General features: G+C 51.1%; 1 protein-coding gene across 1 annotated transcript; it reads left to right on the forward strand.

Moving 5' to 3' along the window:
- Nucleotides 1–4,280: 4,280 nt before the first annotated feature.
- Nucleotides 4,281–13,939, forward strand: LOC119973658 (protein rolling stone-like). Its single transcript, XM_038812041.1, has 3 exons — nt 4,281–4,607; nt 10,935–11,190; nt 13,106–13,939. Exons 1-3 carry the CDS (start codon nt 4,512–4,514, stop codon nt 13,642–13,644), a joined length of 891 nt encoding a protein of 296 aa, XP_038667969.1. The 5' UTR covers nt 4,281–4,511; the 3' UTR covers nt 13,645–13,939.
- Nucleotides 13,940–15,647: the final 1,708 nt, after the last annotated feature.

Consider the following 15,647-nt stretch of genomic DNA (forward strand, 5'->3'; position numbering starts at 1 on the left):
CAATGAAGGACAAAATACCATTTGCCTTCTTAATCGCCTGTTGCATCTGTAAACCAACGTTTTGAGACTCATGCACAAGGACACCCAGGTCCCTCTGCACACCAGCATGCTTTAATATTTTATCATTTAAATAACAATCCCTTTTGCTGTTGATCCTACCAAAATGGATAACCTCATATTTGTCAACATTGTATTCCATCTGCCAGACCCTAGTCCATTCACTTCAACTATCTAAATCCCTTCCGGGGGAGTATACTGTTTAAAAATTTAAGACAGAGATGAGGGGTAAGCCACAGGAGTCTGGCACTGAGTCTGTCCCTGTGGCTCAGAAGAGAAGGGGGGAGAGCAGGAGAGCATTAGTTATTGGAGACTCTATAGTTAGAGGTACAGATAGGCAATTCTGTGGCAACGATAGAGGCTCACGGTTGGTGTATTGCCTCTCCGGGTGCCAAAGTCCGTGACGTCTCTGATCATGTTTTCAGGATCCTTAAGGGGGAGGGGAAGCAGCCACAAGTCGTGGTCCACATCGTTACCAACGACATAGGTAGAAAAATGGACGGGGATGTAAAACAGGAAATCAGGGAGCGAGGGTGGGAGCTGAGAGCCAGGACAGACCGTGTTGGCATCTCTGGTTTGCTGCCAGTGCCACGTGCTAGCGAGGTGAGGAACAGGGAGAGAGTGCAGTTAAACATGTGGCTACAGTGATGGTGTTCAGGTACTTGGATAATTGGAGGGTTTCAGGTACTTGGATAATTGGAGCACATTCTGGGGAAGGCGGGACCTGTACAAACAGGATGGGTTACACCTGAACCAGAGAGGCACCAATATCCTGGGAGGGAAATTTGCTACAGGTCTTCGGGGGGGTTTAAACTAATTTGGCAGGGGGTTGGGAAACTGTTTTGTAGTCCAGGAGACAGCGTTGCTGGAGTTCAGGAAGTTGAGGGTAGTGCAGTACTGAGGAAGGTACCAAGGTCACAAGAGTGGACCTGCAGGCATGAAGGTGGTTTGAAGTGTGTCTACTTCAATGCGAGGAGCATCAGGAATAAGGTTGGCGAGCTTGAAGCATGGATTGGTACCTAGGACTACGATGTTGTGGCCATTGCAGAGACATGGATAGAGTAGGGGCAGGAATGGTTGTTGGAGTCTCCGGGGTTTAGATATTTCAGTAAGATTTAGGGAAGGTGGTAAAAGAGGTGGAGGAGTAGCATTGTTAATCAAGGAACATATAATGGCTGCAGATAGGCAGTTTGAGGAGGATCTGTCTACTGAGGTACTGTGGGCTGAAGTTAGAAATAGGAAAGAAGCGGTCACTTTGTTTGGAGTTTTCTATAGGCCCCCAAACAGTGAGAGAGATGTGGAGGAAAAGATTGCAATACAGATTTTGGAAAGGTGCGGTAGTCACAGGGTAGTTGTCATGGGTGACTTTAACTTTCCAAATATTGATTGGAACCACTATAATTCGAATAGTTTGGATGGGGCTGTTTTTATCCAGTGTGTGCAGGAGGGCTTCCTCACACAATATGTGGATAGACCGACAAGAGGCAGGGCCATATTGGATTTGGTACTGGGTAATGAACCGGGCCAAGTGTTAGATTTGGCTGTGGGTGAGCACTTTCGAGATAGTGACCACAATTTGGTGACTTCCACTATAAAAATGGAGACGGATAGGAACATACAGCAGGGCAAGGTTTATAACTGGGGGAAGGGTAATTACGATGCGATTAGGCAAGAATTGGGGAGCATAAGGTGGAAACAGGAACTGTCAGGGATATGCACAATTGAGATGTGGAGCTTGTTAAAGGAGTAAATACTGTGTGTCCTTGATATGTATGTCCCTGTCAGGCAGGGAGGAAATGGTCGAGTGAGGGAACCATGGTTTACAAAAGAGGTTGAATGTCTTGTCAAGAGGAAGAAGGGGGCTTATGTAAGGATGAGAAAACAAGGTTCGGTTAGGGCACTTGAGGGATACAAGATAGCTAGGAAGGAGCTCAAGAAAGGGATTCGGAGAGCTAGGAAGGGGCATAGGAAGTCCTTGATGGGTAGGATCAAGGATGTGAGGAATAAAAGAATGACCAAGGTGAAGTTAGGACTGGTCAAGGACAGTAGTGGGAACGTGTGCATGGAGTCTGAAGATATGGGAGAGGCCCTAAATGAATACTTTTTGTCAGTGTGCACAAAGGAGAGGGGCCATGTTGTTGCAGAGGATAGTACGATACAGGTTGGTAGGCTGGAGGAGGTAGATATTCGGAAGGAAGATGTGTTAGAAATTTTGAGAAGCCTGAGGATAGATAAGTCCTCTGCGCCTGATGGGACATATCCTAGGATTCTTTGGGAGGTGAGGGATGAGATTGCAGAGCCTTTGGCTTTGATCTTTATGTCCTCACTGTCTACAGGAATAGTGCCAGAAGACTGAAGAGAGGCGAACGTTGTCCCCTTGTTCAAGAAAGGGAATAGGTATAACCTTGGGAATTATAGGCCAGTTAGTCTCACTTCGGTCATAGGTAAATTATTGGAAAGGGTCCTGACGGATAGGGTTTATGATCATTTGGAAAGATAGAGTGTAGCGCTAACAATTATACTCAAAGAGGAGAGAGTAGTACAATAGAGGCTTTATTGTTGTGCGATGCTATTCCTCCATCTGCAACTGTAGACTAGTCTGAGTGACTCACACGCATATTTATACACAAGCTCCCTGTGGGCGGAGCTAGCCGGCAGGGGCTTACCGGAGGAACCTGTATTACAGGTACAGGCATACATCCCCCTACTGCAAATACACATCACTACAGTGGTTATATCACCACATACAGCTTAATCCAGGATAGTCAGCACGGACGTGTGAGGGGTAAGCCTTGCCTCACAAGTTTGATTGTATTCTTTGAGGAGGTAACTAAGTACATAGGTGAAGGTAGAGCAGTTGATGTCTTATACATGGATTTTAGTAAGGCGTTTGATAAGGTGCCCCGTGGTCGGCTCATACAGAAAGTAAGGGGGCACGGCATAGAGGGAAATTTGGCCAATTGGATAAGTAACTGGCTATCACATAGAAGACAGAGGGTGGTGGTGGATGGAAAATGTTCAGACTGGAGACCAGTTACCAGCGGTGTACCACAGGGATCAGTGCTGGGTCCTCTGCCATTTGTGATTTTTATCAATGACTTGGATGATGGAGTTGAAGGGTGGGTTAGTAAATTTGCTGATGACACAAAGATTGGTGGAGTCGGGATAATGTGGAGGGCTGTTGTAGGCTGCAAAGAGACATTGATAGGATGCAGAGCTGGGCTGAAAAATGGCAGATGGAGTTTAACCCTGATAAGTGTGAGGTGATTCATTTTGGTAGGACAAATTTGAATGCAGATTACAGGGTTAACGGCAGGAGGAATGTGGAGGAGCAGAGAGATCTCGGAGTTCATGTCCATAGAAATCTGAAAGTTGTCACCCAGGTGGATAGAGCCGTGAAGAAAGCCTATAGTGTGTTAGCATTTATTAACAGGGGGGTTGAGTTTAAGAGCCGTGAGGTTATGCTGCAATTGTACAAGACCTTGGTTAGACCACATTTGGAGTATTGTGTGCAGTTCTGGTCACCTCATTATAGGAAGGATGTGGAAGCATTGGAAAGGGTGCAAAGGAGATTTACCAGGATGCTGCCTGGATTGGAGGATGGATCTTATGAGGAAAGTTTGAGGGATCGAGGGCTTTTCTCACTGGAGCGAAGGAGGAGGAGAGGTGACTTAATTGAGGTGTATAAGATGATGAGAGGGATAGATAGAGTGGACGTTCAGTGACTTTTTCCTCAGGTGGATGTAGCTGTTACAAGGGGGCATAACTATAAGGTTCATGGTGGAAGATACAGGAGGGATGTCAGAGGTAGGTTCTTTACTCAGAAAGTGGTTGGGGCGTGGAACGCACTCCCAGCTATGGTAGTGGAGTAGGACACTTTAGGAACTTGCAAGCGGTTATTGGATAGGCATATGGAGTGCACTAGAATGATTGGGAGTAGGTTGATTTGATCTTAGTTTCAGACTAGTTCGGCACAACATCGTGGGCCGAAGGGCCTGTAGTGTGCTGTAAAGTTCTATGTTCTATGTAGTGCAGTCCAATTGGAACAAAGTTCACCACTCATGCTGTCTCTTCGTAACAAATGGCTGCTGGATTGTTGTGGGTGGGCAGGCAAAGCAAGACATCCACTATTGTGCAATCAAAGGATTTTGACATCGGCTCCCAACATTAGTAATATAAGGCGGGACAGAGAAACCTGTTAAGTGAGATCCCGAAGTCCCCGATACACAATCTGGAGAAGTTCCTGCTGTTTCGGAGTCACTGCTACTTCACATTCAGCTTGAAACTGAAAGCTGTTTTGTTTTTGCTGGAAAGGTTAGCAGGAAGGGTGAGGAAAACATCATGCAACTTCCTGGAGTGAAAGTAGAGCCATTCTTAACAAGTTCCAACTGCCAGAATCGAAATCCTCTCCAGAAATAAAGGGCAGACCGACAGCGTTGAAGTAGAAAAAAAAAATGGGAGCGTCTTGGATCAAGCACTTTAAGAAGGAGTTCGCTCTGGGCCAGTGTTCTCTGAAGGCCCGAAACCCACAATTATTTCTTCGGTCGCAGGTAGGATGGAAGTGATATTTCTGTCATTTTAACAGTAAGTAGCTCAGGATATGACTCATCTGTGGATTGTAATTAACTGAAGAGCAGCTAGTAAGGCTGGCCTGTCCAGCGACGCCCACATCACAGAAGTGAATAAAAAAATATCTGCAAATCTAAAAGCAGGCCAGAGTGGCTGTGCAGGTCTGCATTAATCAGCCTTCAAGCCTCGGGCCCGATTCTCCGGAACAATTTCGAAGCGCGCTAGCGAGCAGGAATTGCCGCGAGCTTGCCGGCGCTCGGCCCAGCGAGGCCGGCAAAGCTCTCCAACGTTAATTGGTCCACGTAACGAGGCCCCACGGGCTTCTCGCCACAAATGAAGGCTCGGCAGCCGATTCGCCGGCACTGCAATAGCCAGCCCCCCCCCCCACCCGCCCCCTCCCCGCTAACAAGGTCGAGCAGCACTCAAGCTGCACTTGTTCAGCCAACCCCAGCCAGCTCGCAACAATGGAGCCGAGGAGACCGGGCCCAAGATTCGGAGATGCTGACTTGGGGAGGCTGCTAGATGCCGGGGAGGCCAGGAGGGTGAACCTTGTGGTAGTCTGACTAGAGGTACTACGGTACCTAGCAATGCCGAGACACCATTGGTGGAGAAGGCTCGCTGCTCATTGGCCCAATGGTCTGTAACCCATTGGTCAGATTGTAAGGTAGCTCCGCCCAGTAAGGCGGGGTATAAGAGCCCATGTTTCCCCTGCAGCTTCCTCTTCTGTACTTGAGCTGCTGGGGAAACATCTTTTCTATTAAAGCCTTCAGTTCGGACTACACCTCGTTTCTGTGGTCATTGATAGCGCATCAATCCTCAAAGCAACCAGTGCTGCCTGGGACGAGGTGGCGGCGGTAATGAGCTCTGAGTGTGACCAGGAGGACTTGCCTCCAGTGCAGGAAGAAGGACAATGACCTACACCGGGCAGCACGAGCTAGTAGACATCAATGCCCCTCACTCCCACCTTATTGCCTTACTGACTGACCCATCCCTCCCACTGACCACCTGTCCATGCTCCCGCAGGTCCTCAAGCCAACGGTGCCGGCCCATCCCGGGCGGCACCCTCTCCTGACTCCCAGGAGAACACCTCAGAGAAGAGCTCTGAGGATGCCACCATAATAGTCACAGCACTGCTGTCAACCCGACCCTCCACCAGCGCAGGTACACACACCTCGGTGGGATGTGTCAGTGATCAGGCTTCTGGGGCACAATCTGGAGAGCACCACGCTGCTGATGATGCACATCAGGTGGAGGCAGGAACCCCCAGGCCAGACAGCAGCCGGAGGGCTGCTGGATCTCAGGACCCAGCTGGGCCCCAGCCTGATGCTGAGCCTGTGGTATAGGGTTACGCGGAGCTGAGGTAGACGATAGGGAGCAGCCGGGGTCATTCAGAGCGAGGTGTCAGCGACACTCCAGCAGATCCGTAGGAGTACCAGAGGCTCGGGAGCAGGACATGTGGCCGGCAATGTGACCCAGTACCAGGCTGACCTTGATGAGATTCTGCGGGACATGTCCCGCTCTCAGATGGTCATGGTCGAGGCGCTGCAGAGATTTTCCCAGTCACTGAGAAGCATCTCCGGGGGCATCAACGCGATGGTGCTGACCATGGGGCACTGTCGGAACTGTCAGAGCCAGATGATGCAGGGGCAGCTGGGGCTCAAACAAGTTGCCCCTCCATCCCAAAGTGAACCCCAGGGCCCTGTGGGCATCGGGCGGGAGGAGGGGTTGCTGGGCGACAACCCGGACCCATCCCATGGAATAGGGTTGGTGACCATCAGCTCCCCTGAGTTCCACCCCACTGTTAAGGCCACATCTCACAGCGAGCACATGGGACTGGGCGGCACGGCTGTGCACTATCGAGAGAATTGTATTACACAATAAACACCCTTGTGCACAGCCAGTATGAAATGAAATGAAAATCGCTTATTGTCACAAGTAGGCTTCAAATGAAGTCACTGTGAAAAGCCCCTAGTTGCCACATTCCAGCACCTGTTCAGGGAGGCTGGTACGGAAATTGAACCGTGCTGCTGGCCTGCCCTGGTCTGCTTTCAAAGCCAGCGATTTAGCCCAGTATGCTAAACCAGCCCCAATATGATCCCTCTGCTACTTTCTTCAGCAATGCGGCAGATCTCCAAGCCTTTGGCCAATCTCTCTAGGCATCGCACCCCTGCCCTCGACAGTGACCCGCTGACAGTACCAACACAGTCGTAGCACACTGGAGTGATGTGACACATCTGCTGGGAGGATGGGAAATGGGAGTGGGGGGGGGGGGTGACGGACCAGGCCACATCCTAAGTGAATCGGGCAAGTATAAGGGCCTCCCTGGTCCTCCAGGCTTGTCGGGCCCTCGCCTCTGCCTGTCCTGCAGCCTCCGACAGATCCTCAGGTTCCTCCCCAGCCTTGCCCTCCAGCGGCTGTTGGTCCGGTGCAGCTCATCATCCTTGCCGTCCTCCTCCTCCTCTTGGAGGTGGCCACATGTTCCCCATCGTCAACCTCCAGCTCATCACCCCATTGCTGAGCGAGGTTGTGGAGGGCACAGCAAAACACCAGAATGCAGGCGATCCGGCGGGTGGCGTACTGCAGTGCACCAACGGAGTGGTCGAAACATCGCAATCGCATCTTGAGGAGTCCGATGCACCGCTCAATCACAACCCGGGTGGCCACATGGGTCTTGTTGTACCGGGTCTCCCCATCGATCTCTGGTCTCCGTCATTAGCCAGGTCCTCAGCGGGTACCCCTTATCCGCCAAGAGCTAACCGTCCAACCTGGGTTGATCGTCGACGAGGCTGGGGATGGCCAACTGCCCCAGGATGTAGCTCTCATGGACACTCCCCGGGAAGCGTGCACACACGTACATCATCTGGTTGTTGCACACAAGCTGTATGTTCAGGGAGTGGAACCCCTTACTGTTCATGTAGGGCACTCCCAGATGGCCCAGTGAGAGCAAGGCAACATGCCATCCACTACCCGCAGGACATGGGGCATCCCGGCATGGCAGAGAAACCTGCTGCCCGGGCATCTTGCTGGGCTTGGTCCATGTCAAAGACGATGTCGTTTTCTGCGCGGGCAAACGGGGCATCCGTGACCTGTTGGATGGACCTGTGGACTTTGGCTTGTGAGAAATCCCAGGTATCTGCTCGAGCCCTGGAATGATCCCGAGGCTTAAAGGTTCAGAGATGCAGTGACCATGACGGCCACCGGGGGCAGGTGTCTTCCTCCTCCTTCATGTGGTGCCAAGTCCGCGAGGATATGGCACAGGTGTTGCACCGCCTCCTTATTGAGGCGGAGCCTCCTGCAGCAAGCGCTGTCCGTCATCTGCTCAAATGACAGTGATGCCTGCACACCCTGGACCATCGTGGGACTCCCCCTCTGGGTCCCCCCCTGGCCTGATGGGCAGCCAGGTCCTCAGGGTGTGGGGCAGGGTCCAACACATGGGCTGCCGTCTCGAGCATCTGCTAACGCTGCCGCCGCCGCCATCTCTGGCGTTTGGCCGCCCAGCCAGCAGCAGCACCACTCGGGCAAATTCTGCATCCAACATCCCTGCCATAGCGTTCAATACCTGTAAGGAATTGGGAGAGGGTGTGAGACTGACAAACAGAGGTGGCTCCCATCCCGGGACCCTCCAATCCCCCATTGATCCCCCCCTCCTCCCCCACCCAGAACACTCTGCCCACGCACACCCACCGCAGCGGGCCCCCCTCACCAGACCCCAGACCCTGTACCCCAGACACCCGCTGCACCAGGGGATGGTCCCCTCCCCGTGGCACTCACCCACCTCTGGCAGTGGATATGTCCCCGGAGCTGTGCCCCATCCCCTGGGTGTTCGGGTGTTGGCTGCTGCGGGCGTGGTGTTGCTTCCCGCGGTGTTCCGGTACACTGTCCAGGCATCACGGTCTGATTGGGATGCTAGGCAATGACTCCCACATGCTACATGGCCCGCCCACCCACAGGGATCCACTTGGGTTGTGTGAAGTACTCACTGAACTACGGTTGCCAATTCCTTATTCGTGATAGCTTTCAGCTGCATGGCCAGAGGGGCTGGTTTAGCTCACCGGGCTAAATCGCTGGCTTTTAAAGCAGACCAAGCGGACCAGCGGCACGGTTCGATTCCCGTATCAGCCTCCCCGGACAGACGCCGGAGTGTGGCGACTAGGGGCTTTTCACAGTGGCTTCATTGAAGCCTACTCGTGACAATAAGGAATTTTCATTTCATTTCATTTCAGAGGCCTCGGCAGTCGGTGGGGGTTATGGGTGATCAGTGGGGCAGATGGACAGGAGCAAGGGTTGCCCCCACTGGTTGTTCCCCTCCATCACCACCCCCCCTTCCCATGGCCACCCATTCCTGCAGAGGATCTCCCACCCCCAGCAGAGGGGCCCCCACCCCACACCAGCATTGGGGCAGCAAGCCCAGTGCCCCCCGGGCTCTTTGCCTGTGAGCAAAGATGGCTGCTCACCTCCTCAGCTCCCCGCAGAAGCCCTTCCGCCAGGTTCATTTTTTTCAAAAGGAATTCTAATCGGCACCAGCGTGAACACTTGCTGGGGAGGCCGCTGACTGACAGGAGGCCGTTGGATATGGGGTGGCTCCCGTTAATTGTATGGAACTGGGGTTTAAGTGGTGATAATTGGTTTCTCACCACGCTACGGTGGGATCCTGATTTCATCAACGGGAGCGGGCCGATTTCATCACAAACTGTTTGGCGCCTGGTGTGTTTCTTGTTTCCGGCCTCTCCCGCTATTCACCGGCCTCATTTCGCTCGGGCGAGAGCGTAACGAGGCACGAGAATCACGCCCTACAGGGAGAGACAGAGAGGTCAACTGGATAGCCCCTGAAAACAGCTGCGATGGTCACAATTCGCGATTAACCTGAGCCCATTCAATGTAATGCAGGCAGTGCACTACGTCCGAGCTCGCCTCTCAGTTGAGTAATGACTATGTCCAGCCAGTGATAACCGCACTGTATATCGGTCGCTCACATCAGTACAGGGGGAGCCAAATATGGCAAGGAGCTCACACAACTTAAAGTTAGCCAGCGCTGTTTAATACCAGCCCGGCCCCCGTAAAGAGGAGATGCACTGTGGTTGAAGCAGTTGCGCAGGAAGTGAATCGGAGCTCCAAACAGTGGAGAATGGACCAACATGGGAGAGAGTGGGTTCCAAGCTTGCAGACGCTGAGCTGGATATCTAATGGGAAAAGGTAGAAAGGGCGAGTGCTGTTGTCATTCAGGTGGGGGGGGGGGGGGGGGGGGGGGGTTGGAGGATACCCTCCAGGCTCAGTCATGGCATTGAGCCCAGATAGTCATGAAGCCTTTTTCCAAGTAAAGCCAGGATGCAGTGTCACAAGAAGTTCAATGCCCTCACACGAGTGGTAAAGGTCAGTGAATGCATCTTCAAATCTCATGTCGCACCATTGGCTCAAACTCGCCAATGCTCAAATCCCCACTCCCCATCAATAATTGTTTGCCTTATAAATGAGCCCAACAGAACAGGTTTGCCAACTCAAGGGATTAGTGCATGCGTATCCAACTAATACCGATTTTATTGTGAAAGAAGAAATGTTATTGGGAATGATACTTGCCATATCAGTGCTCACTGGCTCAACCCAGCCAGAGAATTCTATAGAGTAGCGAACAAAGGGAGTGATCAGGGAAAGATATTAGGCTGGGATTTTCCCGCCATTCCTGCTGGCGGGATCTTCTTGTCCGAGGAAATCAGAACAAATGTATTGACCCAAAGTAGTGGTGAGATTGTGGAACTCGCTACTACAGAGATTGGTCGAAGCGGATCGTATAGATGCACTTAACGGGGAGATGGGCAGGCAAATGAGGGAGAAGGGAAGAGAGAGTTACTGTGATAGATTTAGAGGAGGAAAGATTAGAGGAGGGGTGATTGAGGCATAAACACCCAGAAAAGACTGGTTGAGCCAAATGGCCTATTCCTGCGATACATGTCCTTCATAGCCCTATGCAAACTAACCCACCCACATTACTGTCTAGGCTAATACAAGAAATGCAACATTGACAATGTACTTTAATAGTGCTGTATCCCATTGTGAATCAGCACTTCCAGAAGAAAGAGGATAGTTGAAATAAAGAGTAACTTTAACTTATGTAGCCAGAGGGGTACAGAAAACAAGTGGGTGTGGAGGCATGTCCATTATACGCCCTGACCATCCTTCCTTTCCATTATTTGGCAGTAATTATACAATTATCACCCAGATTGTGACAATCCACCTTACTGACGGCGCGAGTTCACCTCCTAAGGAAGATCTTGGTTCATGTTGACTGAATGTTTCTCTTCCCTCTCTTTCAGTGGGGGTTCCACCCAGTTATTTCATGTTACCGAATCGCCACCGTGATATTCACCCTGTACTGGCTGATCGATAGTGCAGTCCAGATCAACAGCCCAAAATGGTTGATCTACCTGACAATTCAAAGCTATGCCATCCTAACCATTTACTTCATCTTGGCATTGGTAAATTTGATATGCTACATGGTACATGAGCGGAAGAGGTCAGAGCAGAACATCAGGGTAGTCTCGTTGGAGGAGATTTCCAGCTGCAGCCCAGGTAAGACATTGACCCGAATGTCGTGGTTAGCGGACGGAGCGATGACGCTTGCCTCTTACCTCACATAGAGCTGCCCACAAAGGGATGAACATATTCTGAAATCCCCCTTTCGTGATGCCAGTTTGAATCTGGTGCCTAGCCGAGCAGATCCAATCACATTGAAGTATTCTCACCAACAGTAAACCAGAAAGTAAAATGCACTCCAGTTTTCCATTTTTAATTAACACTGTACAGACTGAAATGAATGATTGGAACATACAAATGGAATTAAAATAGAATCTGAAATATATTTTAAACATTTAAAAAACAATGGGCTGGATTCTACGATTCCTGATGCCGAAATCGCGTTCGGCGATGGGGCGGAGAATCACCGATGACGCCAAAATCGGTGGCGGCGCCGCTTTCGCAATATGACACCCCCTGAAAAGTGGCGTACTCTCGGAGTACAGCGCACGCCATAACCATGGCCTCAGGCACCACCCCGCGATGCTCCGTCCCCGACCAGCCAAGTTCCCGACAGCGTGGGACACGTGTGGTATCACCCGTCGTGAACTCAGCAAGGCGGCTTCAGACACCGTCTGGTGCACCACGTCGAGAGAGGGCCGATCCACAGGCAGAGGGGGCTTTATTCGGGGCTGGGGGCACTGTGGGCGGCTGGCTTTGGGCGGTGAGCGGCCGAAGAACGGGACTATATTTGTGGTCCGGGTCCGCAGGCTGCATCCACAAATGAAGCATGGCCACTGCAGGTCGCCGCCATGTGTATGCGCGACCACGGACCCGGCAATGCTCCGGGCCATGTCGGCTGCTAGAGCTGGGAGCTCTACACTGCCTGGCTGCTAGCCCACCCCCCCGGAGCAGGAAATTCGTGGCCGTTTTGCGCCAGTTTTCCTGGTGTAAACCAGCACCGTTTTCACGCTGGCGTGGGGGACTTAGTCTCCCGAACGGAGAATCCAGCCCAATATTTAAAAACTGTGGGGCTGGGTCCTCCGTTGCAGGGACTTTGTCCCCCCACGCCGTCGTGAAAACTGGTCTTTCACGCCAGAAAAACTGCCGTCAAAAGGCCACAGATTCTCTCACTTTCAGAGGACCAGCAGGCAGCTATCGTGGAGTTCACAGCTCCAGCTGCCGATACGGCCCCCTGCACTTCCGGGTCAGAGGCCGCGGATGCGGATGGTGGCGGCGTCCTGAAAACCTGGACCAGCAAAATAGTGCCCCGCATCGGCCGCTCGCACGCCCCGGACCACCCACACACATGGCCCCCAGTCCCGAATGAAGCCCCCCCCCCCCCCCGATCAGCCCTCCCCCGACTGTGGCAGCTCTGGACTGAGTCCGCAGCTGCCACATGGGGATCACGGGCGATGGGACCATGTTAGAACCACGGCGTCGGGAATTCGGCCAGTCGGTAACGGAGCATCACGGGGAGGGGATGGTCTGAGGCGGTGGATACTCGGCGCGGTGTACCCCACGAATACGGCAATTTTAAAGGGGCAGAAATTTGCAAAACCAGCGCTGTTCTCGGCGAGTGTCATGAAGATTGATTGCTCCAACCCAATTGGTCCCTCTATGAATTTGTCTTTCTCGATGTTACTGCTCTCACCTCCAAAACCTTCATAACAATTCAGAAACTTAATAGTTAACAGACTATTAATGGTGCATCACAAAATATCATTTCTGACTGTGTGTCTCTCTCCCTCTCCTGTTGTTTCTTCGACTGTCTCTTTTCCTATCTCCCTTTGGAGATGACATGCCTTCCTCATTTCCTCATTATGTGCGCACTGCTCAATATCTCCAGTTAAACGCAAGATGTTTCGGTGAAAGTGAAAAGATTTCTTTGATTTTCCCCTATGTTATCAAATGTCAAACAGCAGTTCAAGATGTACTTTTGATTATGCCTTTGTGTTTTCTTTGTTATCAGCAGTTCCAAAAACCGAAGATGAGACCCCAGCTCGGAGTTTGCGCACGGAATTTTATTCAGTCCCTCGTGCACTCTATCCCTCAATTAACATTCAGTGGTTCCTGTTCAATTTAAGCTGTGTGACTGCCATTTTCGTCTCTGTTGCCTACTGGATATTTGTCTATAAGCCAGGGAAATCCATTAACCCTGTTGACATCAATATGCATGGGATCAACGTACTGCTTGTACTGGTGGAGCTGTTTGTGACGGCAGCTCCCATTCACCTCGTCCATTTCATTTACACATCTATCTATTACCTGATGTACATCATCTTTACTGTCATCTACTGGGCTGCTGGAGGCACCAGCCGTAGGGGAAAGCCGTACATCTACAGGTCACTAAATTACGGAGAGCATCCCGGACAGGCCACAGGGTACATCTTCCTGGGCGCTTGTGTCGCCATACCACTCCTCCACTTCCTGGTGTGGAACCTCCACTTTCTCAGACGTCACCTGTACCTCAAGTACAACAGGAAGGATGGTGAGGTGCCGCACTGTTAATCTCTCTGGAGTTTCCTCATTTCAGGGCAGAGGAATTTCAAAACAAGGTGGCAAAGATGGGAATGAACCAGAAGAAGGAAGCCATGTCCACATCAAGCATCAATGGACAGAATAAGGGACCAACGTGTTTTATTTTGGGGGGCTGGCCCACATCATAAGTTCTTCTTTTCTTTTACATTGTTGGGTGACCCATTTTGCCACTGAGCCATCCCTCCAATTGGACATAGAGCCAGCTGTTTTTCAGCTCCGTCAGAAATCTCTGGCCTTTAATCCAGATATGTTATGGTTATTTACATAGAATTTACAGTGCAAAAGGAGGCCATTCGGCCCATCGAGTCTGCACTGGCTCTTGGAAAGAGCACCCTACCCCCTACCCAAGGTCAACACCTCCACCCTATCCCCATAACCCAGTAACCCCGCCCAACACTAAGGGCAGTTTTGGACACTAATGGCAATTTACCATGGCCAATCCACCGAACCTGCACATCTTTGGACTGTGGGAGGAAACCGGAGCACCCGGAGGAAACCCACGCACACACGGGGAGGATGTGCAGACTCCGCACAGACAGTGACCCAAGCCGGGAATCGAACCTGGGACCCTGAAGCTGTGAAGCGATTGTGCTATCCACAATGCTACCGTGCTGCCCTTTGGACATGTCCAAAGATATTCTGTTTCTGGGGCATTCCCCAAACGATTTGGTGTCATTGTTCGTACCAAAGAGAGAGCCAAGAGATAGTCACGCTGAGCGAGCTACAAACTGGTGAATGTTTCCCTAAAAGGCAACAGTGACGTTCGTGGACATGATGTGAAGCTGAGCTGCACGTCCTCCTGCCTCGCTTGCTAAATTAAGACTTTCTTTCATAGATTACATAGAATTTACAGTGCAGAAGGAGGCCATTCGGCCCATCGACTCTGTAAAGCTTGTCCGAAGGAGGCAGTTAGCAAGAGACAGGGACATTTCACTTTGGCAAGCTGAACAAAGAAAGAACAAAGAAAAATTACAGCACAGGAACAGGCCCTTCGGCCCTCCAAGCCTGCACCAATCCAGATCTTCTATCTAAAACTGTCACCTATTTTCTAAGGATTTGTATCCCTCTGCTCCCTGCCCATTCATGTATATGTCTAGATGCATCTTAAATTACGCTATCGTGCCCGCCTCTACCACCTCCGCCGGCAATGTGTTCCAGGCACCCACCACCCTCTGCGTAAAGAACTTTCCAAGCATATCTCCCTTAAACATTTCCCCTCTCACCTTGAACTCGTGACCCCGAGTATTTGAGTCCCCCACTCTGGGAAGAAGCTTGTTGCTATCCACCCTGTCGATACCGCTCATGATTTTCTAGACCTCAATGAGGTCCGACCTCAACCTCCGTCTTTCTAATGAAAATAATCCTAATTTACTCAACCTCTCTTCATAGCTAGCGCCCTCCATACCAGGCAACATCCTTGTGAACCTCCTCTGCACCTTCTCCAAAGCATCCACATCCTTTTGGTAATGTGGTGACCAGAACTGGACGCAATATTCCAAATGTGGCCGAACCAAAGTTTTATGCAACTGTAACATGACCTGTTAGCTCTTGTACTCAATACCCCGTCCGATGAAGGAAAGCATGCTGTATGCCTTCTTGACCACTCTATTGACCTGCGCAGCCATCTTCAGGGTACAATGGACCTGAACTCCCAGATCTCTCTGTACATCAATTGTCCCCAGGACTCTTCCATTGACTGTATAGTCAGCTCTTGAATTGGATCTTCCAAAATGCATCACCTCGCATTTTCCCGGATTGAACTCCATCTGACATTTCTCCGCCCAACTCTCCAATCTATCTATATTCTGCTGTATTCTCTGACAATCCCCTTCACTATCTGCTACTCCACCAATCTTAGTGTCATCTGCAAACTTGCTAATCAGACCATCTATACCTTCCTCCAGATCATTTATGTATATCACAAACAACAGTGGTCCCAGCACGGATCCCTGTGGAAAGCCACTGGTCACAGT

The sequence above is a fragment of the Scyliorhinus canicula genome, chromosome 11 (assembly GCF_902713615.1).
Source record: "Scyliorhinus canicula chromosome 11, sScyCan1.1, whole genome shotgun sequence".
NCBI classification, from domain to species: Eukaryota; Metazoa; Chordata; class Chondrichthyes; order Carcharhiniformes; family Scyliorhinidae; genus Scyliorhinus; species Scyliorhinus canicula.

Coding starts and splice junctions, on each gene's coding strand:
- LOC119973658 (XM_038812041.1), top strand. CDS start 4,512: ATGGGAGCGTCTTGGATCAAGCACTTTAAGAAGGAGTTCGCTCTGGGC. Junction 4,608..10,934: donor AATTATTTCTTCGGTCGCAG/GTAGGATGGAAG, acceptor CCTCTCTTTCAG/TGGGGGTTCCACCCAGTTAT. Junction 11,191..13,105: donor GATTTCCAGCTGCAGCCCAG/GTAAGACATTGA, acceptor CTTTGTTATCAG/CAGTTCCAAAAACCGAAGAT.